The sequence below is a fragment of the Rhipicephalus sanguineus genome, chromosome 5 (assembly GCF_013339695.2).
Source record: "Rhipicephalus sanguineus isolate Rsan-2018 chromosome 5, BIME_Rsan_1.4, whole genome shotgun sequence".
NCBI lineage: Eukaryota > Metazoa > Arthropoda > Arachnida > Ixodida > Ixodidae > Rhipicephalus > Rhipicephalus sanguineus.
In genome coordinates, this window is record NC_051180.1 from 22,758,190 (window position 1) to 22,785,536 (window position 27,347).

The window sequence follows — 27,347 nt, forward strand, 5'->3', positions numbered from 1 at the left end:
CTGCTGGAAAGTGATATTTTGAGGATTAAGCCTACGTGCTCCATTGATATATGTGCATGCATCGCTTCGTTCATTAATACGAGTGTATATACAAATGTGCTCCTTGTACATTAAAGGTGGGATTACAGGGTGGTATAGAAAGATGGTCACAAAGAAGTAAAAATGTGAAGCTTACATGAACCTGTAATTCAATATTACCTAAAAAAACGTGTGTTCATAAACTTCTGGCAGCACCCACTCGTAGAGAGAGATTAAAACTTTGATATTCCAAGAACGGACAAAGGCAGGTTGCATGACAATAATGTTTATGTAGACGAAGTAATGTACGTTCAAGAGTGCTACCGTTTACGACACGTTCCTTGGGTTTGTTGCTAAATGAATTCATAAATATATGCTTGTTGCTCTTACGTGCCACTATATACATCATTTTACTATATATCAAAGGTGTTGATTATAACATTCAGCATTCATTATTTATTACTGTACAGAGTAGGATATTCTGTATATTTCAAAGTTCCTGTAAGTAGAGGTCATCTTCAATACAGGCCATTGCTATTGCCTCCATAAACATGTCCTTTTAATATTTCACTCTCCATGTACCTGTCATATGCACTGTTAAATCTGAGAAAGTTCATGAAACTATGTTTCGCTTTGGCGACAAGTACGCTTTCAGAGGTTTGTATCTTTTATTGTGCGTTAATTGTTGCTTTGTCACTGTTATGTTTAGCATATATGACACAAAGTTATGCACACTGCGGGTGTTGTACAAACCCAAAGAAATATTCATGATGCAACTACGACATCATCACGTATGTTTGATTGAAGAGCTTAAGCTTCACAGCCCCAGCCTTCTATTGAGTGCTGCTAGTCAACTGGTTGTTTCACGATATTTTGTATCCCTGCCATAAGCACTCCTCTATTCGTTGTTCACCGCAGTTGCATTATCAGTTACGCCTGTTTCGCACATGCACAAAGTTCATATTTAAAGACTTACAATACAGTAGCCCTTAACTTTATGTTCACGAGACTTAAGACCTGTTACTTTTCCCGTTCCTTCTCTTACTTTCTTTTCCTCGTCAGAGTCTGTTTGTCAAAACTGTAAAACTGAGAACTTACAGATAACTCAAAACTCTGCAAAGAGACGCGAAACACGCGGGCACACTGTTCAACAAGCACGCAAACGCACACCAACGTCTACTATAGTAAAAACACGTCTTACGTTGCAAAACTGGCGTCTTCTGTAGGCCAGTTTTGTAACGATATTCGATATACTGCAGTAACTAATACAGCTGAGAACGACATCCGCCTGTAAGGTCGCAAGCGACATGCCCCAAATACCAAAGCATTCTGTATATTTGAGTCTTAATCGACATCTCTCAGAGTCAACTCTTTCAAGTTACAACCGCATATAAGAAATAACTGGCACCGGCAATACCGTAACATACTAACTGCATCTTTATCAACTCTGCATCCTGAAGAAATATACACTTTTCTTGTTTATAAACCTCTAGAAGATAAACATGTTATGTTTTATGGTTGTTTTTGTAAATATTTGTACATACAGCCCAACAGTTCTGTACGATAGCATTTGTTTCGCAATACAAGATGTAAAGTGCAATGCAAGTCATACACACGGCAATGAAAGTTGATATTCTCTGTCATTATGTTTGTGTTATGACATTACTTCTCAGTGAGAAGAGGCATTTTATCGATTCACTGAATTTGTTGGCGATGTGTTTTATGCATCAAAATAAATTTTTCCTATGCGATTATCCATGCTCTCAAAGTTCTTCGGCATATATATATATATATATATATATACATATAAGTTCTCTGAAGTGCAGGCGCATGTACAAAAACAAAAAAAAAGGATACATTTATTCGACGTTTCGACCGGGGACCGACCTTTTTCAAGAACACACTCAAGAGCACACGAATATCCTCGCATTGTTACAGCTATCAACACGCCTTGGCAGCTTTCATTGCTGTGTCATTACGTTGAACTTTTGTACACCGATTGTGAAAGATATTTCGAAACAAAAATATATTGATCAAGACAGCCTACAAACACTACCACAACAATTTACGTCTCTGCATTCTTTACTGTGAAGAAGGCATATGGCTCTTTCGAAATACTTTTTGTTAAAATAAAGCTCGAAACATTTTTTTTTACCTGCGAAGCACACTGGAACGGTATAAAGCACATAGAATGAAATGTAATATTCGCGTTGGAACATCCAGTAAATAGGTGGAACCTGAACCGGCTATACCGTATAATAGGTATTGTAAAATGAAAATACAAAATTCTGGAAAATGGTGACGGTGGTTTTATCTACACAAATTGCGGCACAATATGACACGCGTATTGAATTACATCACCACAAGTTGAGGCTTAACTGGGTATATCGAAGCTGAACACTTGAAGTCTTCGAAGTGTAGAGCTCGAGCATACAAGAAAGTTTTCCGAATAACACAACTAAAAGACCTGCCCTCCTCGATGGTATGACTGATGGCAGAGAGCTATAGAAACATTAAAATCAAAGATATGAGATAAAACAATACGATGTTATTTGGTTCACACACACACGTACGAAAATACGAGTGTTTTTGGATTTGTTAAAGCCCACAAGGGTTCTTGTCGAAGCACAGGGGAGGTATCTCGTGGATCGCACATTTCGTACTCAAATACTCTCCAGCACACATAAAAGAAGAACAGAAACAAGAGAAAGCAAGCGCACAAGAATAAAATAAAACACAGATGCAAGCACAAGGTTTTACGGAGTACAAATAACCGGATTCGGAAGAGTGCGAATTACTGATTGCTCGGGAACACTGAAGTAACTTTATAGTATGTACATACACTAGTAACGCTATGTTAAGATGACACTGATCCTCGATTGCATCTATATAGCTTTCCTTATGTAGTATAAAGCAAGCAGGCTACATGGAGAGCATATCTAATGGCGTTGACAAGCCTGCGTCAAACGAAAAGTAGTCGTCCACGTGAAAGCAGCACTTGCCTGCAAAGAAAAATCTTGCATTACGAAGGATGTGCCTTCACCTGATAATAATTTAAACACCCTTCAAACTTATTTTATTTCTCAGTGCTTCTTATGGTTGGATGACAGTATTGCTTTTTATGAACTTCCTTTCGCTTTAAAAACATCCGCAATGATCACTTCACTGTGCCTGAGCTTACACTTGTTCGTTAACTTTGTTTTTCTACATCTGTGACCTTCCTGAATACCTGAGTCAACAAACCCAACAGTGCTGTGCAGATGTGTTTCATACCAGTGATTAAGCGAATTTTGGTTGGACTGGGAAGCTTTCAACTTCAGCAACGTTTGTTCTTTCTGTTGCGCTACGTTTGCGCTACTTTCAGGCGGTCGATCTTTTCCTGTTTGATAAAGCTTTCACCACACATTGAGAGTTTGCGTTAATATGTATCATGAAGCATGCTATCTCGAAACACAGCAATGAACAGGTGATGTTCTTTGCAATCTTTGGCAAAAGCAACGTGCTCTAAGGGGTTGAGGGTGAAACAAGTTCAGCCAACGCTGAGCGCAGTTCCTTGTCGTTCATAATACTGCAGGAGAGGCCACTAGCGGCTGCTCCTCAGGTGACTCATTATCCACGGCATGTAGGAAGTGATGCGAGTGTAGAGTCCCGGCAGCAGCGGCCGAGCGCAGCCAATGCCACCGGATACGACGCCGATCACGACGTACGTGTTATCTGCCAGGACCATCAAGGGCCCGCCAGAGTCCCCCTGCGCCATTCAGAGTGCAAACGCAGGAGCACCTGTCTGAGCCACTGCTGTTTGCGTTTGCTTTCAGCACAGGTATGATGCCATATTTGTTTGTTTTTCCTTAACGGCAATTAAAAGGGATGCAATGACAATGATAACAAATTAAACAAGAAAACATTCATTGGCATTTTGACATCACAAAATACACGAAACACATTGCTTCCTGTGTCAAACAAGGACAAAAACGCGGTACGTTAATTATAAAGCACAGTAATCTCACGTGGACATAATCGTGAAGTGCAGAGACGTAGGGACTAACGAAGAAAATGCAGGTAGGTAACCAGATCGTAATCATCTGGTTCGCTACCCTACACTAGGAGAAACGGAAAGGAGAAAGGCGGGAAGAAGGACGGAGAAAAAATCACACATGCAAAGAATAAGAGGCAGTGAAGAATGGGAGGAATACAGTATCTCTAATAGGCCAACGCCACGTAAAAATATTCACTGATGACAGATCCCTGCGCGTCTCACGGCCATTTAGGACACAAATAGTTCGATAACTTGGAGCGAAACAGGTGGCACCGATCGTCGTAGCGGGTACAAATGCAGAGCACAAACGTTTCACTTTTTCAGCACTGGCAAGAATGTTCATTAACCGTATCACGGAGTGAGTAAACGTACGCCAACGTCACGCCAACGTCACCCGCACATGGTACATAGACCTGCTGCATCCGAACGAGAGATGTTTCGCGGTACTGAAATTACGCGCAGATTTCTAAACAAACATAATTATATTGTTTTTTAACGAAATCGTTATATCTTTATAGACAACTGTTCCTAAAGGGGTTGGGGGCTTTTTCCAACTCCATCAGCAATTAGAACGTGCAATTTGCATAAATTTTGACGGTATTCCATCATACGCGTGTACGCGCGATTATCCAACGTAAATGCTCCCCACTCACACCGCAGAGATAAGTAATTCACGAGTCTCAGCCTAAAGTATGTTATATAGTGAGCCCTGGTTAGCTATTAGTAGCAGCAAGGTTTCTCGTATGCTACCCTCCCAATACGATACATAGGTGCTCAAACCCAGCGCTACCAAAATCTAAGATCTTTTCTCCGGCAATGCGATACCACAACACCGCAATTTCCCTCGCTGAGCGGAGCAAGAGCAGATCATTATAGGCATCATGTGGCAGTGAAGAAAACCCCTCTCACATTCCTGCTATCTATATGTTTTACCGTGGAAAACGAAGGAGCCAGCTCTCCACTGCAATAAATCACAATCTTCGCTACTCAATCTTTACTAATAATTGCACTGGTTTGTTTCCTTCATCTTTGTATTGCATTTTTTTCCTTTTTCAGGTGCTTACCGTGCAGGCATCCTTCTTCCCTTCTTTATGCCCAGCACAGAGTTGCTCCCTGGCGACGCGGATGGACTTTTTCGCCTCGATGTACAGTCCATTGCACTGTCCGTTGCTCATGAGCTGCACCTCGACCTTTTGGAGGACGTCCGTCATGTATGCACTCAGGCTCTCGTCCTTGAAGGAGTCTGCACATGGAAGTAAGCTAGTCTTCGTCAAGCGAAGTACGAAGGATGTGCTTCTAATGACAGGCTTCCTCTTAACAAACGTTCGTCTTTAACACCGGTAGTTTCACAAGTAGGCGTGAAGAACGACGGTTAATAGAGGAAACATCGAGTATTCATGAAGGTAAGGACATCATACTCTTAAGGGGTACTGATACAAAAATTTTGGCCTGTTTTTTTTTCTTTTTTTTTTGCTGCAATGTGTTGCTGGGGGTCTGTTAGTCATAACACGGCACATCGTTTGTTGCAGCGCGCGACAGATAATTAATTACAGGCCCCTCATTACCTACCAGTGTCAATTTCAGAAACGACGAGCCTCCGGGTGCAACTACCACCATGACTACCACCATCTAACGGGTGCAGCGCTCGACACGTCAGCACACAGAACTGTGACGCATTTCCACGCGGTTCGCGAGCAGCTGCCGAGAAGTAGGCTGCTGGAGCGAACGCGGTAAAAAAAAAAAAGGCTGCTATGACGTCACCATAACTTGTTGCAGCGTGGTCATGTGAGGGAAGTAGGGGGTTACCGAGGATCACCTTTGAGGGTGTAAATAGAGCGAGGGTGTCGATCGCTCACAAAAACTTCAAAATTCATTTAAAATACCTTCCAAACTATATTCGCTGTTCATATTTTGCAGATGATATACGCATGTTCACGGGAATCGACCCCGCAGGCTATCTAGGCCGCGAAATTTTGTGTCAGTACCCCTTCAAGGCGTTGTATCTCTTTCTGATTAGTTCGAATAAAGACGCGTTTGAACCTAAAAGTTTTAAAAGTACTGATCCGATGTTCAACAAGGAGCATGAACGAATGAGTTAGAGCTGATTATGGCCCAGCCTGTTTGCAAACAACTCTGTCCAAGGGATGCAATCTGATTCAACCTTATACAACAATGGCGTGAGACTGGTGGATAACAGACACCCCAAAAAACCAACTAGAAATATTGCGTGCAGAACATTGTGCATGCGATTGACCTATAAATAGGCGCTTTTCTGGGGCTTTCGCACCGTACGCAATTAGCGCTTTAGTATAAGAGGAAAACGTATACAGCTGTCAAGAGCTGCGTTTTTAGTAGTCGAGTTGCCGATCCTAAAGGCAATGATAAATACCTCTTAGGAATCTATACAATGTTAAGTTATCTTCGGAAATATCTTCATATATTAGTGCGCACACAGACCGACATGTCGTGGAAGCCGTGTTGACAAGCTGATCGCGAAGCGACGGCATCATTTTATCCCTTTGGTCGTGCATCAGCCATTTCAAACCAGTCACTGGACGCTTAATTCCTTTAGCTGCGCTTTTCTGGGTAGATCAGCAGCAGGAGCAGAGCGCTCGGGTGCCCTCACTGCTTGCACTATATATTGTTACGACCGGTTCTGGAATTCACCATGGCAAGGGCCACTGTGCGACAACCTGTCAGTCGGCAGGAGTACCCATGGGTCGGCGTTCGGACGGAGGCAAGAGCGCCGCATTTTTTAATTTTTTTTTAGAATTCTTACGTCTCTCGGGGCGAGCGGAGCGGGAGAAGAAAGAGGAAGGAAAGGCAGGAAGATTAACCAGACACGCGTCCGGTTTGCTATCCTACGCTGGGGGAAGGGGATTAAGGGAGAGAAAGAAGGGAGCATGCGGGGAACGCAGTGCGACAGCCAGGAGAGTGTCCGAGAGCTATTTTTCGATACGGATGGATGCTATGAGCGAGGCTTTGGCTAAAGGCGCCACCTCACGGTGTTTAAAGTGTTGACGAAATTAAACTTGTATTGAACACGCGCCGAATGGGACGGTCGTAGCAACGGCGCGTATTTCTTTTTTCGAGCCTGGTGGCACAGATGTTACCACCCGTTATAAAGGGGACGCTCATAGCATCCATCCATCCATCGAAGAGCACTGTGAGAGGAAAGGGTGAAAGATAAAACCCGCGTTCATGTAGCCTCCGTAATGTGTTTGGCGGTAGCTCAGTGGGCTAAACGCCTGCCAGCCATCGTAGCGGAGCGAGAGGTCATGGGTTCGACTCCCCTCAACGGAACTTTTTCTTATAGTTTTCTTTTCTTTGCCATCTGACGGTATTCATTTTGCTGACGTACTTCCGTGACGGAAATACGTCATGAAAGTCTTGGTAGACCCCGGCATAAAACACTTTAGTGTTAAAAACCACAGTTTCGACGCAAGGGCGAAGCGGTGAATACGATAGTAGCAAATTGTAATGTTATACAAAGTAAGGCTAGCAGCTAACTCTTTTGAAAAATTCTGGGACAAGGGAATAAGGCCGCTCCAGGAAGAGAAACAGTTTTCGTGCAGTCTGTCCTCTCAACGCGAAGCAGCCTGTAAAAGGTTATACCAATCGTTTGCTGATGTCTGCCTAGATAGCGCGCGCGCCAGCGATCGTGACCGCGGCGTTATGGTCAAAGCTCACAGTTGCTGCTCGAACGACACAGCCACCCGCTCCTCTCCCGGCATCCCTTCGTGCTCCTTTAAGCCTGACAGGGCTTTTCCTCTCTTCTTGAGGAGCTATCGACAGCAGGCCTCGCACAAGAATTGATGTTATTGCATGAACCACCGTGCGACGGAAATGGCCGGTTCGCTTCACCTCTGCTTCAGCCCCGTTTGTCGCCAGCGCTCACGTCCTTTTACTCGCGGGTAGAACATGCGATGCGCGGGGCGATGTTATGGATTTGGACTTTATACGGAACCTGACGGCGACGGCAAAAACCCGTCGAGAGTGTCCATGTAACTACTATCGCAAAATTAAAGTAATCTAGATGTGAAGCATTCGCGCTATAAGATTGCGCATGACATACCAATGCGGATGGTACAAATTTTCCTTGTTCCTCCTTGTTCTTTCTGTCTTTCGTTCTCTCTATTTCTCTTTCATTCTATTCTATGCTTTGCTCTCTACCCTCCTCCTTTCTCTCCTCTTCACCCTTACATCTGTCCTCCTCATCCTCACTCCCCTTTCCGACCTCCTCGCTATGCTATACTGCGTGCCTGGACAGCCGAGTGGTTAGTACGCTCGCCTTCGGATCGTGGGTACGCGTGTACGAATCTCGTCTCGCGAAGAAATTTTCCCCCTACAATTTCTCTCTCTCTCTCTCTTTCTATCTTTCATTCTATCTCTGTACTCCTTCTGTCACCCATGTTATTGCATCCCGCGCTGGGGAAATCGGCGCACGTGTTCGAAAAGCGAAGCTCAAGAAGAGGACGAAGACAGCGCGCGTCGGTTCACGGTGATGATAGTTTTCTCTTTCTGACAGTCAAGCTCGTCTTCAAGTGCTCCGCTGTTAAAACCAGACCCGTTTGATCAAGAAACGCGGCAACAGCATCAATCACAATCCGTTCAGGGGTTGCTTCCAGCAGACCGTGCTTGTTAATAAGACCCTGTCGATCATTGTAATCTGTTTCATCATTGCCAGTCGCGGTCGGTCGCGTCACTAAACACACTCTTCAAGATGAACGAACAAACTGCAGTTGTATCTTTTTTCTCTTCTGACTCAGTACTGCTATATTCGCGGGCTGCACAGAGGCAGTAAGCGACTATTCTTTTTTGGCGCCACAAGATATGCAGCTACCTTACCTAACGCAAACCCACGCACGAGCGGCTGTTCACATAACATATGAAGATCCCTTTCGGGTGCATTGCCGCAACCACATCCGCACGGAAGACACGTGACCGAAGGCTGTTTTAACCGGCGCTAACCGGTTTGCTCATGAGTCGTAAGGGTGTGAAAGCTCTTCCGACAGTCACAGCTTCCGGACTGCGAAAGGAAAAGAAGAAAACAATCAGCATTCCGTAGCGGTTCCTTACACGCGTTTCGAATTAGCGGGTATAGAACGCCAGATGCAATGGAACTGGAGCTTGACCTTGCTGATAAGACTGCTTTGTAACTGCAAGGCGCAGACAAAACAACGCGTTTATATATACGAACGGATCTGTGGGTATATTATAAAATAAAGGGACGTGGTCAAACGCATTTCCATATTTTGTCATGCATTCAAGTAGAGCACGTACATTCCTCAATGATAAAAAAAAATAAACGTTTCTAGAGCAGTAACCAGTCATAATGAATACAGTCACACGCAGCTAGAACTCGCAAGAGTTATCTCAAGATTCATACAAACAATTTTCAGAAATATTGCGAGGCAGTCACTGGGCATTTATCAATGACTGCACCTTCTCAGCACACAGTGTAAGAACTTATACGTTCATTTCTTTCGCGGTTAACTGTTGTTAATTCAGAGGGTACGTTTCAATCAAAACTATATATAGTGATATAACACTAGCCTAAATAAGCTCCAGGCCAAATTACAACATCTTACTAAACATTTTCCTGTGAGGCAAAGGCATCTTTCGTAGAATTTGAGTCCCGCGGCGGCTGCATTTTCGATGGAGGCGAAAATGTTTGAGGCCCGTGTACTTAGATTTAAGTGCACGTTAAAGAACCCCAGGTGGTCGAAATTTCCGGAGCCCTCCACTACGGCGTCTCTCATAATCATATCGCGGTTTTGGGACGTTAAACCCCAGATATTATTATTAGTAGTAGTAGAATTTGAGTCAGGTTTTTAAATGTGCAGCAGCTGATTCACATATGGATCCATGCTCTACATGTTTGCCTAGCTATAGGAGGTTGTTTCAAGCGGGGAAAGTGAAAGCGCAGGGTTAAACGCGTCTTTCGTGGCCACAACAATCGAATAATTCTTTATCGCCGCCTAACTGGAATAAATCCCAGGGAACAGGCATGAATCTGGCGACCTTCAGCTCATTCCGGGGCCACATCCATAAAGCAAAGCGTTCCGGGGAATCACCCCAAGGAGAAATCCTTGCACAAGTGTGGCGGCTGGGAAAACCAGGAAGCGTGCGCTCGCGCTCGAACCTGCAGCTGCGGGGAATCCCCGCCCTCACGAGGGCCAGCAGCGCTGGATGCTCACCGAGCCGCAGTTCCCGGACGTATCCCCAGCCGGCAACCGTGCCGTTCTTGCCGGAGGCGTAGAGGCTCCTATCGGAGGCCGACGGCAGGCAAGCCGGCACGGCGAACGCGCCCAGCGGGATGTCCGAGGCGAGCCGCAGCAGGCCGATGTCGTTGCTAAGCCTTTTGGGCTGGCCGAACATGGGGTGCAGCAGCAACTTCTCCGGCACCAGGTCCAGCGACGAGTGGCCCAACTCCGCCTGGTACAAGTGGTACTCGCCCACACGGACACGCAAGTTGCGCAGGGTGGCCCTACGAGAGGCGATGACGCCACGCCAAGAACCGTCACACGACAGCCTCAACTGCTCTGTACTTTGCTCGGCCGTGGACAACCTCAAATCATGGTGAGAATGAACACATATGTGCATGCATACTTTTACCGTGTGTTTGTACATGCGCGCCCCATGCACGCAGCAATAGACGGCACGCACCGCGAAGTAGAGGAAATGAAAGTTGCGCTAGCTGTTGGCCGGCATTTTACTGTTTGATTTATTACTTAAAACATTTTTACTTGGCAGGAAAGTCACATAGAGAAGCGCACGCTCTGAAGTCTACAGGCAAGAACATTCCTCATCACAATGAGACCCTCCATTCCCGCACAATGAGACCCCCTATAATAACAAACCACAATGTCATAATGCTGTTTGACATTCTTGCATATATTTTATTACATGCCTTTCGGTGGAGGTGTTATGAAATTAGGAACACTAAGGAAACAAAACGAAAGGCGAGCTAGTTGGTACTTGTTCGTACCTGCATATTAAAAGCGCTAACACGACAGTGACAAGAAAGGGCACAACACGAACGCAAGGTAATAAGGGAGGATCGGGTTTGAGTATATATTTTCTTTTCATGCAATAAAGCCTTCAATTGTGAGTAAGCGCTCGTGTTGTGCCCCCCCCCCCTTTCTTGACCTTGTTGTGTTAGCGCTTTTATAACATAAGTATAGACTGTGGAAACGGTACTGAAAGAGTGATGTTTATACCCCGAAATAAAGCATTCAAATCAAAGAGAACGCTGCTCTCGGAGCAGCGTAAGTGGCACGGCTGCGTTCACAGTTCACGTTGAACGAAAGTTGCATGAAGTACTTTCCGAGCACGAAATGCAGCTCATCTTTGTCCAACGTTTATGCAGTCACGTTGCGAGCCTGTGAGGAGGTGCTCGCTCCGATTTTTGCTGTGGTAAATACATCTTATAGCTGTTTCAAAAGGTCAAGCATTGGACCCTCGGTTCAGTCTCACGTTCACAAGGCGCTAGTTAGTCCTCCGACACCTTCAATCAATCTCATGTCACTTCAATCGGGAGCGATTCTTTAAAGTTATTTACACCCAAAAAAGAAAAAAACAGAACCCGGGTAAAGCGTAGAACAGTAAGGCATTTATAGTCGCTGCTTGTTTCCTCTTGATTTTGTTGTACGTGCCGTGCGATGGTAATTAGTTAAAAGAAATTGAGCAAAATGATTACGAACTTTTTTAGGATAGCTATTTAATATAGCGTTTATTCAATTATGACCTACCAACTTGCCCAAGTTTCCACGCTTCATAGCTATTTAAGGTTGCGTGGTGTGCGTTCCATGCTGATTATGTGGTGAGAAAAAATGTTACACGATTTAGAGACTACTGCAATGAACGGACAGTAGTGTGTATAACATAAATGTTAAATAACTTAAACACTTACATAAATGTAAGTGGTTTTAGTGCACGCAACATGTTTATGACAACGTACCACAGTGCACGATCAGGTTGACGCTACAAAATTGATGCAGGTTACACTCAGAGAGGAGATAATAAAATGAGAGAAAGGTAGGAAGGTCAACCGGTATTCTAGCGTCCGGTTTGCTACCCTACATTAAGGGGAAAGGGAAAGAAAGATGGAGAGGAAAGCGGGGAGAAAAGCAGACGCGCGATGAAAAAAAATACCAATGAATAAAAGGAAGGTGTAGAGCGAGAGCGCTATAGCCTATTCAATTGGCCACAGCCACGCAAAAAGTTCAGTAAGGCCTTAATTGATTTCCTGTGTGAAGACAGTTCGGGTCGGCATTCTAGCACTGACTGTTCCGACAGGGGTCTGTCGTCAAGGCGGGCCAACACAGCAGCTAGCGGCAGTCTGTGCACGCTGTAGCGAGGCGAGCGACAAAGAACGTGGTCTATCGTTTCATCGCTGCCGCAGTGGCTGCAAGCAGCACTGTCTTCCGTGCCGATTCGGAAGGCAAAAGATTTGGTGAAAGCGACACCAAGCCACAGTCGGCAAAACACCGTTGTCTCGAGTAGAGAGAGTCCGGACGGAGGCCGAAGTCGACGAGACGGGTTCATTCTATGCAGTCGTGTGTGCTGTGAACTTGGTGTGTTCCACAAAGACTTTCTGTCATCATTAGAAATCTCTCGAATTTTCATTGCAGCATCTGTTCTTGAGAACGCCGTCTTCGTGTGCAGATCGAGCAGCTGCGTCGGCATGTTCGTTGCCCAAATGACTTGGGAGCCACTGAAAGGTGATGTCATGTCCTTGCACGAAGAGGTGATGAAGCAGCTCTTTAATTTCCAACACTAGTTGTTCGTGAGGTCCCCAGCATAAGGCGGATATCAGGCACTGTAGAGCTGCCTTGGAGTCCGTGAAGACGCTCCATTCCTTGGGTGGTTGATCGTGAATTACTATAAGTGCGCTACGCAGAGCAGTAAGTTCCGCAGCTGTGGATGTCTTTTGGTATGGTAGCCTAATCTTCTCGGTGGTTGTTCTTGCTGCAAAGATCACCGACACTGCTGACCCATCTACAGTGGTTGAGGCGACAGTATATTGATGACAATGCTCGCTGTACGTCTCATACAACAAAAGCAGAGAAAGCTGCTTGAGCGCTGGAGACGAGAGCTGTGCTTTTGACCTCATACCTGGAACCGTGAGTCGAACTTGTGGATGGCTCATACACCATCTTGGATCAACTTGCCACGCGGTGGAGCGCTTTTCTAACGCATCCAGGTCTACGAGGCCGGAAGCTTGAATTCCGGCAATCTAAATTTACCTAAGTGTTATAATATATACGGCGAACGAGTAATTGAATTCAATGGAACAAAAATCTGAACACCCTACCCCTAGAGGTTAAAACTGCACGCAACTTTAAGCTATCTAGTAAATACTTTTTCATTAAAAACCAGGATATCTAATGAACCTAAATTGACAAATGTAGGTGTACTGTATGAGAAAATTTTTGTTTGTGAGGATTATGTGGTTTGTTTTAATTATTGAATACTGTTGAATGTCGTTCTGTTAAACTGTGTAATTTGACCTGTCTGTTTAATTTTTAAACACTGGACCGGAAACTAGCCTACTTGGCTATCGGTCCAGGTATTGTAAAAGTGTGTTTGTGTAAAAAAAATAAAACAATTCACCTCAAAAAAAAAAAGTTCAAGTTCGTGTCGCACGCCACCTCCGCCTGCCCGGATAAATAGGAGGCGGGTAGGAGGAGTTTTATTCTGGCGGTACACACAGCTCCATGAGGTAGGACTAAACATTTTCTTAACTCTTACTATTAAACATAGTATTCACGCTGATAGAACTACTGCCACTGTGACCTGACAAGAGAAATTTGTTTTCCACAAATAAAAATCAATTTTCGTGATATCCGAGCACTCGGTCGTAGATTTGGCGGCTGCTGTAGGTCTACCAATAGGAGGCAGGGTTAGTTAAATTGTTAAATGGGTCGTCACGTTTAAGTAATTGTATGATTTCTTGCTATGGAGTGGGCGTACAAATGCCTCAATTTTCTCTCTAGTTCGTCTGTCTTTCCTCTCCTGAAAAAGTTCAGTTGCCGTTTTAGGGGCGAAGCTCCTTATAGCGGCACCCGTTCGTCCCCTGTATGTAGTATGTAACCAGTCTTAACGCTAGTACCAGATCTTGACCTCCAAGGTGGTGCCGGTGGGAGATTTCTCCTGTGCGTTGTTGAACAATAAAAAGTTCGCAGCGTGCGCGTTAACTAAAAGCCGACTTCTTCTGTCTCTCATTCCCCATTAGCAGCCTTTGGCATGTTCCAGTAGGAAACGTTAGTAGAAGTAGAAGTGTAAGTGTTAGCTAAAAGCCGACTTCTTCTGTCTCTCATTCCCCATTAGCAGCCATTGTTTACCTCCAAGGTAGTGCCTGGTGAGATTTCTCCTGTGCGTGATTAAACAATAAAAATTCACAGCGTACGTGTAAAATCAAAGTGAGCTGCAAGTCGCCATGACTCTCATCGACCCTTTAGTATAAACCAGCCCGATCTCACGTCGTTGATGATGTACTGGGTGTGAAGCTGCGCGACGCCGCCGCCAAGATCCTGCCGTACGAGAGCTTCGCCCCACTCATCATCATTCACCCCGTGGATATGCTGTGGAATTTTTTTTATTCCAAGACCCTGAGAATGAAGATGTATATGTTTCGGGGTTGTTGTTTACGAAAGGAAACACGAAAGTGGGGTGTGGCCTGGTTTCTGCAGCGGCTGCATAGAGGGCACAGTGTAAGATAAATTCTTACACCTGACAGAGGGCTAGCAAATGGCAGTAAGCGGAAGGGAATCTTTCTGGCGTCATTCGTTGAGAGCCAAGACAACCACGAAGTAGCACACACCGCATGGCAGGCCTCGCCTTTTGCGCAACCGTATTATAGGAAGGAGCTTCGCAGGCGCTTGATAGGTCGCGCCTGGTTATTGTGGCCGCCAATAAATGACGCCAAAAGAATACCTGCTTCCTCTTGCTGCCATTTCACGGCGCCATCAGCTGCAAGGCACAGGCCACGCACAGACGTGTTTCCTTTCATAAATGACCACCCTGTACCTTTCAATGGCGGTGAATGCTTCACAATTGCTTTTGTCATGTGAAATAAAAGCTGAAAGTAAACTTCAGTAATGACCACTCACCTTTGCAGGCAGTGGGCCGCTGTAAGTATCCAGCGCTTTCCAATAATCGTGCCGCCGCACTCATGTTGCCCATTTATCCTCAACGATACCTGCATTGTACACGTGGAAAAACTCAGTAAACATACGTTTGCAGCAGTGTAGAACTTTATTTTGTCTGCAGTCTTAACGTTTACGCTTATACGGGGCGCCGGAGCCGTTGACGACGGCGACACGGCGACAGAGCTGGTAGTGACATCTTGTGGTGTTTTATTCAACTACAGTACCATGGCCAACATTTTCAGTCACGTCAGTGCTCTCATCAAAATAAAATAACGAAACTACTCTGAGTTAACGATTAGCTATCTAGCCATGATTTGCACCAGCATTAAAGTAAAGCGTGTAAGACATTGCAATATTAGATTTGTGTGTCTCATGGTAAGGTTCTGCATCACCAGTTGTCGCTACCAGCGTTGCCCATACATGCTGCCCTTCACGTTTATTACGGTAACCGTAAAAATGTAAAGGGCAACAAATCTACGTGCGAACAAAAATTCTTTAGTACCTGTGCGAAGCGAATAAATCTTCACCGGAAACTTTCTGGTTACTCTTCTGCGCGCTTGAAGAATATCACAATATCTGATAACAGGTCGCTCTAATCTCCTGTGCATAATACAGGGTTCACTAAAGAGAAAAAACGGCTTCTCTCGTACTAGTAAATTACCATTAAAAAAAAAACCAAAAGCACAACTCTCGCCTCAAGAAGACGCTTTGTAGTAAATACTGCACACTAAAGGAAAATAGAGATTGCGACGCTGCTTTGAGGCTCGCGCATCAACACACCAGTGGCGTAGCCTGGGGGGGGGGGGGGGGCACACTGTGCCCGTGCCCCCCCCCCCCCCGAAAATTTTGTTTCCTGTGGGATACAGAGCGCAAAATGACACTCGACCTCACTTATCTGCCCAGACCCAATGTCGGATCAAGGAGCTGTCCCCCCCCCCCCCCTTGAACAAATTTCTGCTTACGCCACTGCAACACACCTTGGCGTCAAAGAATTTGACGTCGTCTGCTATGGTGTACATAATTATACGGTGGTATAAATGAAGCACATTATCTTCTATGGCAGCCAGACACTTAACGTAACACGCTTCCGAAAATTTTGTTGAGGTGATTTGGTAAATATGCGTAAAAAAATTGAAATCCGTGTCGTGAAACTGATTTCACGTGCTGAAATTTCAGCACGATATTCAAAAATGATACCTCAACCTTCATTTTCTCTTCCAGTAATGAACTCATGATGGTGAAAGTCACGAAAATAGAATTCTCCTAGAATAAACTATTTTTCCAAGCTGACTTATTATTTCACCTTAGTCTCTTTCAAGATCAACCCCCCCCCCCCCCCCACACACACACACATTTTTTTTTCTTTTTCAGCTCTATAGCTAACGCGATAACAAATATGTGCAAGGCATTGAGCAATTATTTATGACCACGAAGTAATTCCGAGCAAAAGCCTGCGCATCCCCACTAATCTTCTAGCAACTGCGAAAGCGACGGTCATTAACGCGTTTCGTCCATCCTGCCACCGCTCGTTTTCGCTCTGGGGCACAGTTGTCGGATGCCAGCTGTGAAGTGTAATTAAATGCATACGGCGTGAAGAAGAGAAAGAAATAATAAAGTAGCAATAGGCATAGCTCAATATCGGTGTCACACCAGCTCAGCGGAAACGTTGAGTTGGACGTGAATGGAGGCTAACTTCGCTCGTTATATACTGCGGTGAAATTTCAGCCCGCATAAATGACAAGGACACAGTCTATAGGGGCCAACGAATGTCCCCTACACGTTGTTGTTCCCAGAATTTGGCGACATCTGTACGTGGCGCCATCTATCGGCGGCAGCAACGGCATTCTGCCATAGCTGAATGCGAAATAGGAGAAAAAAATCGTATTTGACGAAAAAAGATAGTTACCAAAAAGGACTTGCGCTTCTATAATGCAGAGACCCACTGTGACATTACGGTAAAATTCCGGTGAACGGGCCGCCAAGCTCGGCTTGGCGGTCCGTACGTGGACTAGCCGGGTGGCACGGGGTCTCCCCTGCGTCTTCTCCGGACCCAAATAAAGTTTGCATCATTATCATCATCATCATCGCAGTACAAATTGTGCGGTTTCCCAGGACAATGTAACACCGCCCATAATAAACACATATGGCCGAATTTTTAAACCATTAAAGGGACACTAAAGGCAAATAACTATTTATGTCAGAGTGAAAGGTAAGTGTTTGAGAACGCCCAAAACGTCAATATTATGAACAGCAATGCTCTACTAATCGAGAAATTAAGGTAAATGTACGACACGATACGCGCCACCAGTGGGACCATAGGCGTGCGCATGGTTCCCCATTAGGGGGGGCGAAGGTTCATCGCAGCGCCCCCCCCCCCCACCCAACTAAGTCCATGTATGGGGCAGACTTTGCCCCCCCCCCCCTCTTAGGTGACTAGAAGGGTCAATGTACGGGGCAGATTTCGCGCCCCCCCTCTTGGACGATTAGGGGGGGCGGACGCCCCCCCCCCCGCCCCTGTGCGCACGCCTATGAGTGGGACGTTTTGAAATAAGCCCGATGACGTCGAGTCCCTAGTACAATTAATCGACATGGGAGCGGCCCGCATCAGTCCTGGACTGAATCCTCAGGACATAAATAAAGTTATCCATACCATACCAGCACTCAAACTACTTATAATAAAAAAGTAACATTCCGTACATTACAAGACGCAATCGAATGCTGCTCGAGCGTTTCTGTTTTATTCATGGAAAAAAGAGCGTGGCGTCACCAAGAAGAACGGCGCGGATGGTTTAAACGTTTCGTTTTGGCCGGGCTCCTCTCCACTCGAGCGGTCGCGCCTCAGTAGTAGCTTCGTTATCGCGTACTGTCGCGTGTTTTTTGCACGCTTATGAAAGTCACTCTAACGGAAAGTTCGACAAAGTGCCGCGTCCCTGTTAGGTTGCCGGATACCTGAATGGTGCGCGCCGCTTGAGCAACAGCAGCTGCAGCGAAGAAACTGGTGTGACTTTCCAATGGGTTCTGCAAATAAACCCACAAAGAAGTGGCTACATGAACCAGAATGTTCACGTAGGTCTCGAGGGGAGTGCCTCATGCGACAGTGTGCTAAACAACCAAGAAATCTTCGTGTGTGCTCGCTGCACTTTCGTGCAGAGGATTACGAGATCAACCGCAATTTGGGCAAGGCTTGTAATGTGCCCTTCAGAGCAGAAATCGCAGCATTGGCTGCCGGGCAGTTAATGCGGGCAACGTTGGGCAAGGCAAACGCTACGTCAGGAGGCCTTTTCAGGCGGGCGATTTTGAAGTACGCTAATACTGTGCGGACTACAACGTGATTTTCTTTCAAAACAGCCATTTCCTTGGCACGAAACAAGCACTACGAGGTTTCTGGAACATTATTTCAGCAATCAACGTCGACTTAACATTTGTCTTTAGTGTCCCTTTAAACACTCTAGGAAATCAAGCGGTTCGTAGTGCGACACTGCGATTTTACCAGAATGTCCACATATTTCCTGCTGTGTAGAACCGGGAGTCCTTTTCGGTAACTAGCTTTTTTTCGTCAGGCACAATCTTTGCCTATTTTCTATTCAGTTATGGCAGGCCGCCGCTGCCACTAGCGAGAGATGGCGCTACGTGCATCTGTCCACAAATCCTGGTCATGTCATTTGTGCGCGCTGAAATTCACCATGAATATTTACCAACTCAACCGACTTTCAGTTCTACTGCGTGCTACGTATTTTTTCGCAGCTCATTTCTGAAAATTTTCCTAGAATGCTTTAATTGAAATACATCAAGAATGAGGGGAGGAAAACATGCCATTTCTGCAGGCCAAGCCCGGCGCAACGTCGATATTTTGTGGGTGCTCATCTCAAGGAAATGGCGTCTCCCTTCCGCTCTTATCTTTCACTCCCCTTACCCTACGACGCTGCGCCGTGCTCCCGTATGCGGGTTGCATAAGTTAGTTTCGCTCCCAATTTCAAACCACTCTCAGTTGAGCAACTAAAACGCCGAGCTCTATAGGTTTGGGTACCTCTCCAAATCAGAAAGACCGGTGTGTGCCGGGCGGCACTGGGAATTGAACTCGGTACGTCCCCTATTAGAGGTTCACCCTCTACCCTTTGACCACCGCTGCGGTTCATGGGGGGGGGGGGGGGGGGGAGTCGTAGTATTGTCTTGAAGGTAGGAAAGACGTAGTATATGTTAACACAGCGTGATAGAAAGAGGCTCAGCGCGGCTCAGCGTCGTTGGGGGGAGCGGGAATAGAAATGAAAAGAGATAATGGAAAGGAGAGGACACCTTCCCGAGGTATTGGACCTAAAGCCCACCTACCTTCCGAGAAGCCAAAAGGGCTTTAATCGAATTCAGTGCCTCCCGCATTGGAGGAGTATGGATAACCACTCAACGCCCTCTGCGTGTGAGTGCTCACCTGGAAACGCAGCTTCTCCTGTCCGCTCTCTAGCCCTTACCGCACTCACTGCGTCGGTTTTTTGTTTATGAAGTACTGAAATTGGCCATACATCAACGACAACATTGTCGACCTCCGAAACCGAAAAGAGCAAATAAAGAATTCGGCGTGGATTTTCTTTCGGAGTACTGGAGTGGCTAAACAAATACAGCGGCATTCAGGAAATGCCCTCTTCAGTAGAGGTTAGGTACCGGCAATTAATTTCCATTCTGAAACTTAGATGTATTCACTTTATTGAAGCATCGTGAGTTAGGTAATTGCTTATGTACTAACATCCTATATTTATTAATTAACTGAATACTGTCAGCCCCCTATCAGAATTTATTGCAGGGAGTGCCGCTGTTCAAGAAAAAGTAATCGTCGAACGACCTCAGTGTCACAATCAGTATTAGGCCTCACGAATCAATTACCGCAAAAAAATTCCTGGAATCCGTAAAGTACGAGCGGAGTTACACGGATTTGTCGCACGCATTGAGCGCTTTCTTCTCTTCCGTCGTCCCGACGAGCGCTCTGGAAGGAGGAGTGGGGGGGGGGGGGGGGTGAGGTGACAAAGGAACAAGAAGCAACGTCAGCATGCGTCTAGAACGGGAGCATTTTCTTCTCTCCTTTTTTTATGTTTTCGCTCACATCAGGTGTGATTCAGGTGCGGGCTAGTGCTGATGCTGCGTAATTTAACGTGCTATAGAGTTACTGTATAATATAGAGCTACAGTTTAACATACTATAGAGTTACAGTAACCCTAACATACTATGGAGCGCGGCGCCGTCACGTGGCGGCCGCGGTAACTATGCAGTAGTATACCTGGTACGCATTGGCATTGTCCTGCGTTAGCTTGAACGAGAGATAGTAGCTAGTACTGCGGTAGCGGGCTCAGTACAACACGAGTTGTATTCGGGGCTGGTGCAATACCAGTCACGAATACAGCCTAAAAAGTATTTTAATTGGGTTTTGAAGTTCGTGAAAGTGCCGAATCGGAGATAGAAGCAAAAAGGGATGATGTCATCGTGCGAGGCCTTTTTGTAAACAACGTACGTCACGAGTTCTGGCCGGGTTACCGAAGGCGTGTACGAGATGGACAACGCTGGTGGCGACACCTGATTATGCATAGCCTAACCAGAGTCCTACAAAATAACATTGCAGCGACTTACCCGCTTACTGACTCTGTGTAAAGCATTAGCAGTGAGATAATTAGCAACTCACAGTATTCTCATCGCTTTTTTTTTTTTGTGACAAAAACAGCAAAGCGACAGAGAAAAACAGGAAAAAAAGTTATTGTAGTTGGACGAAACGCCACAAGATGTCGCTACCAGCTCCGCGGCTGCTGCGGCTGCTGCAGCCGTCAACAGCTCCTGTAACGGCAGGTTTCGGCTAGTAGCAGGGTTCTGTTTGGTGTCGCGTAAGTCTGTTGCCAGACTCGAAGGTTAATGTTGCCAGACTGCCGCCAAATATGACGGCTAAGTTTGCTCCTGTAGTTTCATCTTTCCCGTGATGTTCTTGTGTAATCCGCTGTGCAATTCGCAAATGCCCAGGTGCGGTCCGTGGACATCGGCCTTCTTAATTAGCGGCCCCTGCGTGTTGCAAATCTCGGGGCCCTTTCTTTCGCTGTGTGTACCGTTCTGCAATGAACAGATCGGACTCGATCGTGTCTCAGAAGTAAAAAGTCCGCGTGCAACGACACGTTTACTGGGGAATCTGAATGGCGTCGCAGAAGTCCGGACACTGTGTGCGCCATGTTGCAATACATCGGACTCGTGTCTCTGAAGTACAGAGTAGCTCCGCAGCTTTCACTGCAGGGGGGAGGGGGGCTTTCTTTAGATGCGCTCACAGTTCCGATCGCATCGCTCGACGGCCGATTAACCTATTAAGTAGGTGACTGTTACCACGTTCGGTGGTATATCTAAGATGGACGGCCGGAGAATTGTGGCACGTCACATATCAGTTCATGCTACGTCTGCAAGATGCTTGATCGCCGCTGCTGGACGACACTCCAAGGTCTAAGCTGGTCGTGGGAGGCGCGACTCGTTGAACTGTAAATGGGAGAAGACCCGGCGAGCCGCTATATATTGTCTACATGGCCCTGCAAGAGGGGCTCCACCCACAATAATCACGGACATGCATGCATTGTCACTTAGGCTGTTCGTGGTTAGCAAACGCGTCGTTGTGCATAGTCGACAAGGTACGCACACCTAGCTACGAAGAGATTCCTACTTCAGAAACACGAATACGAGTGATATGTATTGTACATACACCGCACACAGCGAAGGCAAGCGCCGCAGTATCCACGTCCTCGCGCGTTGTAGCCACGCGTCGCGGTCACTTGTACACAGACTCCCTTCTTCTGAGACACGATCGAGCGCGATTGTTAATGGAAGCACTCCGCCTTCTGCGACGCTATTCAGTTTCCACAGCGAACGCATCGTTGTGCGTAGTCGGCACGGCACGCACAGCTACGGAGCTCTTCCGTACTTCGGACGGCGTACACGGTGCCAGGACTCCTGCGACGCCATTCAGATTCCCCAGTAAACGCGTCATTGCGCGTGGATTTCTTACTTCTGAGACACGATCGAGGCCGAGTGCGTCGACTTCCTACTGACATGATCGAGTCCGATCTGTTAATCATAGAACGGTGCACACAGCGACAGAAAGGACCCCGAGATTTACAACACGCAGGGGTCGTTAATTAAAACGGCCGATGTCAACGGACCGCACTTGGGCACTTGCGAAATGCACAGCGGATTACACAAGAACCTCACGGGAAAGCTGAAATTACAGGGGCATGTTTATCCGTCAGATTTGGCGGCAGTCTGGCAACATTTGACCCCCGTGTCTGGCAACAGAATTATGCGACACCAAACAGAACCCTGCCCCGGTAACCAGGTATCCGTAAACGTTAGCAAGTCTACAGACATACTAAAGCTCTCTACTGCCGGGACCGTATTGCGTAGTGGACAGATAACTGCTTCGGCGTTCCGACGCGCGTGCATGGAATTGGTATGCCTTGAGAACGCAGTGTTGCCCAATCTAAATAAGAGTCAGTGCGTACACCACGTCACTTGCATGTTACACATAAACACGGTTACAGAGCGCCAACGATGTGATTTTACTGCTTCCTTCGTCACTTCTCAACCTGCCACTTTACAAATGATCGAAGCGAAAATGTTTCAGCACGTCTAATGATGCGGCTGCTCCAAGCCTCACGGAAAACGTCGCCTCAGTTGGACGACGACGACAAGAATAAAATCGCAGCCACCGGCGAGATTTGCGAAGTAAATCGAGCTTTTCTGGTTGATTTTTGCACTCCTCCCAGGTCTTTCGTCCATCGTCGCACTAGATAAGCAACGTATATATATATATATATATATATATATATATATATATATATATATATATATATATATATATATATATATATATATATATATATATATATATATATATATATATTATAAAGGCGTTTATTGACGGCACTAGTCGACGAAGCACAATGGCGACAGTCAAGACAGAGCGCGGACTCCGAGCGCGAGGAGCGTGCTGTCCGAGAAGAGCCGAAGGGGACGACCCACTAGAAAGCGCTCGAGAGGGCGACCCATTACAAACTTCCAACGCTTCGCTACAATATATATATATATATATATATATATATATATATATATATATATATATATATATATATATATATATATATATATATATATATATATATATATGGTCTGACGATCGAGGAAACAAGCACTCGCAACGCTCAACACAGTAGACGAAACAGCAGCGCTGACAACATGGCACAAGCTGGCCAGTGACGTCACTGGCTCTCATGGTCACCTGATAGTATTTGTTAACGAGTAGGCCGACTACGTCATGGGGCCACCGAGTGCTCTTCGAAATCGAAACGGCCTCCGGTCATAACATACGAGCATACAATTAAGCATTCGTCTCGCGCTGGGGCAAATGAGTTTCGTTGCCGCTATTAACGAGTCAGTATCCACTGATTAAGAGCAAAAAACAGAGGTTCCCAAATTTTCTGTCACCACTCCTTGAAACATGGGCGTATAGTCCGCACGAGATCTGCGGCGATGGAACTTGGCGCTGCTCATAAGCTTCGTAAGGCTTGAAGCCGCTTATGACATTCCAAACTAATCGGAACAAATGAAGCACAAAGACTGCGATGGCGAAATGACAACGCGGTGGAGGATACGCTCGAACGTGCGCGTTCGTGCCCAGTTCAGTAGACAACAGTGATTTTCTGGAAGTGCATCATTCATATCGACATTTAAAGCGAAACTATTGCTTACTTCAGCCTGTTTATTTAGCTACAACTATTGCACTGTGATAATTTTTTGCATTATAGGCTCAACAATGTTGTTCTGGACAATGCGTGCACTTGGTATTCAGAAGGCTCTTTCCAATTTAATTACGCGCGCTTTATAGTAAGCTCTGACTGCAGTCTCAGATTCTTTTTTTTTAAACAGAAACAGAGCAACTTGGTGCCCATGGAGACTGCACAGGGTCAAAGACATTTTAGACTCCGAAATAATTTTTTACCACCTTGAGAAAGTTTAAAAGTTGAGTCAATGAACGGTACATGAAAGTTTGGGAATTCCATGCTCTTCGGAAAGTGGCTTCCGGGGCTGGAATTGAAGCCGCAGCCTCGTGCGCATAGCGCCATAGCCATTGTCACTGTCATGATGAATTCGCGAAGCTCCTATTCCGCAGCCCATGACCTCCGACTGAGCTTGCGATAACAATACAGATGACTCAGTCACCGATAATTGTATACGTGACCAGTTCGGAGCACATAACACGGGTCCTATTTTTAGGGTGGCCACTGCTTTTATGATAGGGGAGTAATACAGAAAGCCGCCCATACGTTAAAACTTAACCGCAGCTCGAGAGATAACAATTAAGCTAGAGCAGCACGCCTTGTCGATACAACAGGTCCCGCAGGACGTAAAAACCGACATGATTTCAATGCTCGGCTAATAATAATAATCTTAATTTGTGGGGTCTTACGTGCCGAAACGCGTTATGATTATGAGACACGCCGTAGGGGAGGGCTCCGGAAATTTTGAACATCTGGTGTTATTTAACGTGCTCTGACATCGCACAGTACATGGGCCTCTAGTATTTCATGATCATCATCATCGTCATCATCGTCAGCCTGACTACGCCCACTACAGGGCAAATGCCTCTTTCATGTTTCGCCAATCAACCCGTTCCTGTGCTTGCTGTGACCACGTTATCCCCGCAAACTTAGTCTCATCTGCCTGCCTAACTCCCTGCCTCCTCCTCGCGTCTCCATCGAAATGCGACCGCCGCGGCAGGGATCGAACCCGCGACATTAATGTTCGATTACAGTCTCGCTTTTGATGAGGAATACTAATTAAACAATCACTCCTACAAAGCACCAACATATACTCACAATCCAGGGAAACTCGCCGTCATAGGCGTCCCGACCTCCCACGATGCGGCTGCGGCGCACCAGCTGCCGGCCGCAGCGGCAGCTCCTCCTGAACGCTGCGACAAGACATGAAAACGAACGGAGGGGACACGGGTATGCATACTCGTCAGCACCGTGCGAAGCACATGCACCGCTACAGGCATCTAGAAGCGCGCGTCCAACTCGTTTCTCGCACGCATCTGGCCTAGCTGCGGCCGGATCGCACGGTGGCACACTTTGCTTCGAATGTCACTTGCCTTGCCCTCGACGATGCGCTCACGCTGCCGTGACGCGGGCCACCGTGCACGCGCGCCGTTTTTCCTCGAGCGATAGCCACACGTGCACCGCGGCCAGCTCACGTAAGGCGAGACGTAATCGTGTGGTAATCAGCTAGCGGCCTTCGGGTATACACTGTTTAACGCGTGAATGCTGAGCGCGACACGAGACAAGAAAAGCTGGCGCTTTTTCTTTCTGACACACTGCGCCGACTGCCCGCTCTACGCTCGATGTTTTTTGGCTAATGCGTTTCCGTTCCCGTTTCAATGTTGCGGCAAACGTGTCGGGACGTTCTCGAAATGCGAACTGTCTACGTGGTCTCACAGTGGTGATATGACCAAAACACGGCGCGACGGGTGAAATGAAGAAGAGCCTTAGAAACATGGTTCATATACTTACGTTTGCCCGGAAACATTCAGGCTCATGCGCAAGCGGATAGAAAATTCGTAATTGCGGTAAAAAAATCTGTAGTTTGGAGACCTTAAATTACATGTATGTTAAATATGAAAAAATCCGTAAACAAGGGGTGGGTGCTCGAGCCAACGTCTTGACAAGTGGACTTGTCTTCTTCAAGGCTGGAGTTCCAGCCTTGAAGAAGACAAGTCCACTTGTCGAAACGTCGGCTCGAGCATTCGCCCCCTGTTTACGGATTTTTTCATCGCAAGCTTCCATCTTCCACTTCCTGCCGTTTTTTTTGGATAATGTTAAATGTCGTTTTGTTGAAGATGAACTGCCAGCCCATAGACACTTGGTTACTCTTTCAGATTTAGCCAGAAACAGAGTGAAGTCATTGCAAATACAATAACATAACCCTTCGGTGCGCATTTCTCATGGAAACCGACCTTTTGCCGATCATCCAGTACATTTATGTGCGCTTGATCCGCAGTGGTGCGATATTTTCGACATGTTTAATCATTTAGGAACCAGAAAACGGCTAATAAAGCAAAGCTACACTGCTCAACGATAAATGTCGGTCCTACAGGCCACTATGCGAGAGACGCCAGTGAAGTTGTCGCTGCGCAAAATCATAGCACTTTCGCGCTGTGAAGCAATAGAAAACGTAAGTCACCGATCACTTACCTGCGTCGACGAACGGTGCGCTGGCGAAAAGGCACGCGGCAATCACAACAAGAAGCCAAGACCGGAGGCCCTCTTTCCACATCCCTTAACGCAGCCCCCTTAAATGCCTAACACGTATTTCTTTTTTCCTTTTTCTAAATGTTTCCAGCTATATGATTACGCCCAGGAATTGGAAGGGCGCAATAATTAAGATACTTCGCGTCTCGTATCAGTAGCACAAGTGAGGAGCTCGTCAACGCTGCGGCTGAGCGCATGCGGCCGAGCACGAGGGCTGCCGATCAACGCGCAGCGGCCGCCGAGAGAAAGTGCGTCGTCGTGCGCACAGATCGTGTCGCGGCCAGGGGAAAACGTAGCGTTTATAACGCACCCCTCGGAGCGGCCGGGCGGATGAGAATGTGGGTTAACGGGAGCTATCCTCGCTTCACTTAACAGACGCTTGTTCGCCCTCAATTTTGCCCGAGCTATCTGCACCGCGGAACTGTCGATGACGAATCGCGCGTAACGTGGTTTGGTGGCCGCAGCTGTAGTGCCACCTCGTGTCCCAGCGTATCGCGAAGGTTTGCTTTGCAAGGTAATGCGTCTTTTCTGGCTCAAACCGGAGATGACCGCAGCTTCAAGAAGATTACGTAAACGGTAGTGACGATTGTAGTTATGCGAAGTGATCACCCCACGCATCCCCTACCCATTAATGTACCGGGTTAGTGGTCGGGTGCAGAGGGCATACACATAGTCTTAGCAATACTCGTGTTTTGCAAGCCTGCAAGTGCGTGAAGCTCAAAACTGGGGGACGCTTAAGCTTCGCCTTTAAGAGTTGAACGCGATAGCGATATCCGGCCCCATTCTCATCGTGCTCTGTTTCGCTTGTCATTACCTTCAGTCGCCCGG

The 27,347-nt window shown here is 46.5% G+C and overlaps 1 protein-coding gene across 1 annotated transcript; it reads right to left on the minus strand.

Annotated features, from left to right (window-relative positions):
* Nucleotides 1-1,892: 1,892 nt before the first annotated feature.
* Nucleotides 1,893-26,889, minus strand: LOC119393354 (serine protease 33-like). The gene is made up of 6 exons (XM_037660330.2): nucleotides 26,463-26,889; nucleotides 25,089-25,183; nucleotides 15,172-15,260; nucleotides 10,255-10,544; nucleotides 5,119-5,297; nucleotides 1,893-3,766 (listed from the first exon to the last, which is right to left on the minus strand). The coding sequence occupies exons 1-6, from the start codon at nucleotides 26,542-26,544 to the stop codon at nucleotides 3,602-3,604; spliced, it is 900 nt and encodes a 299-aa protein (XP_037516258.1). The 5' UTR covers nucleotides 26,545-26,889; the 3' UTR covers nucleotides 1,893-3,601.
* Nucleotides 26,890-27,347: the final 458 nt, after the last annotated feature.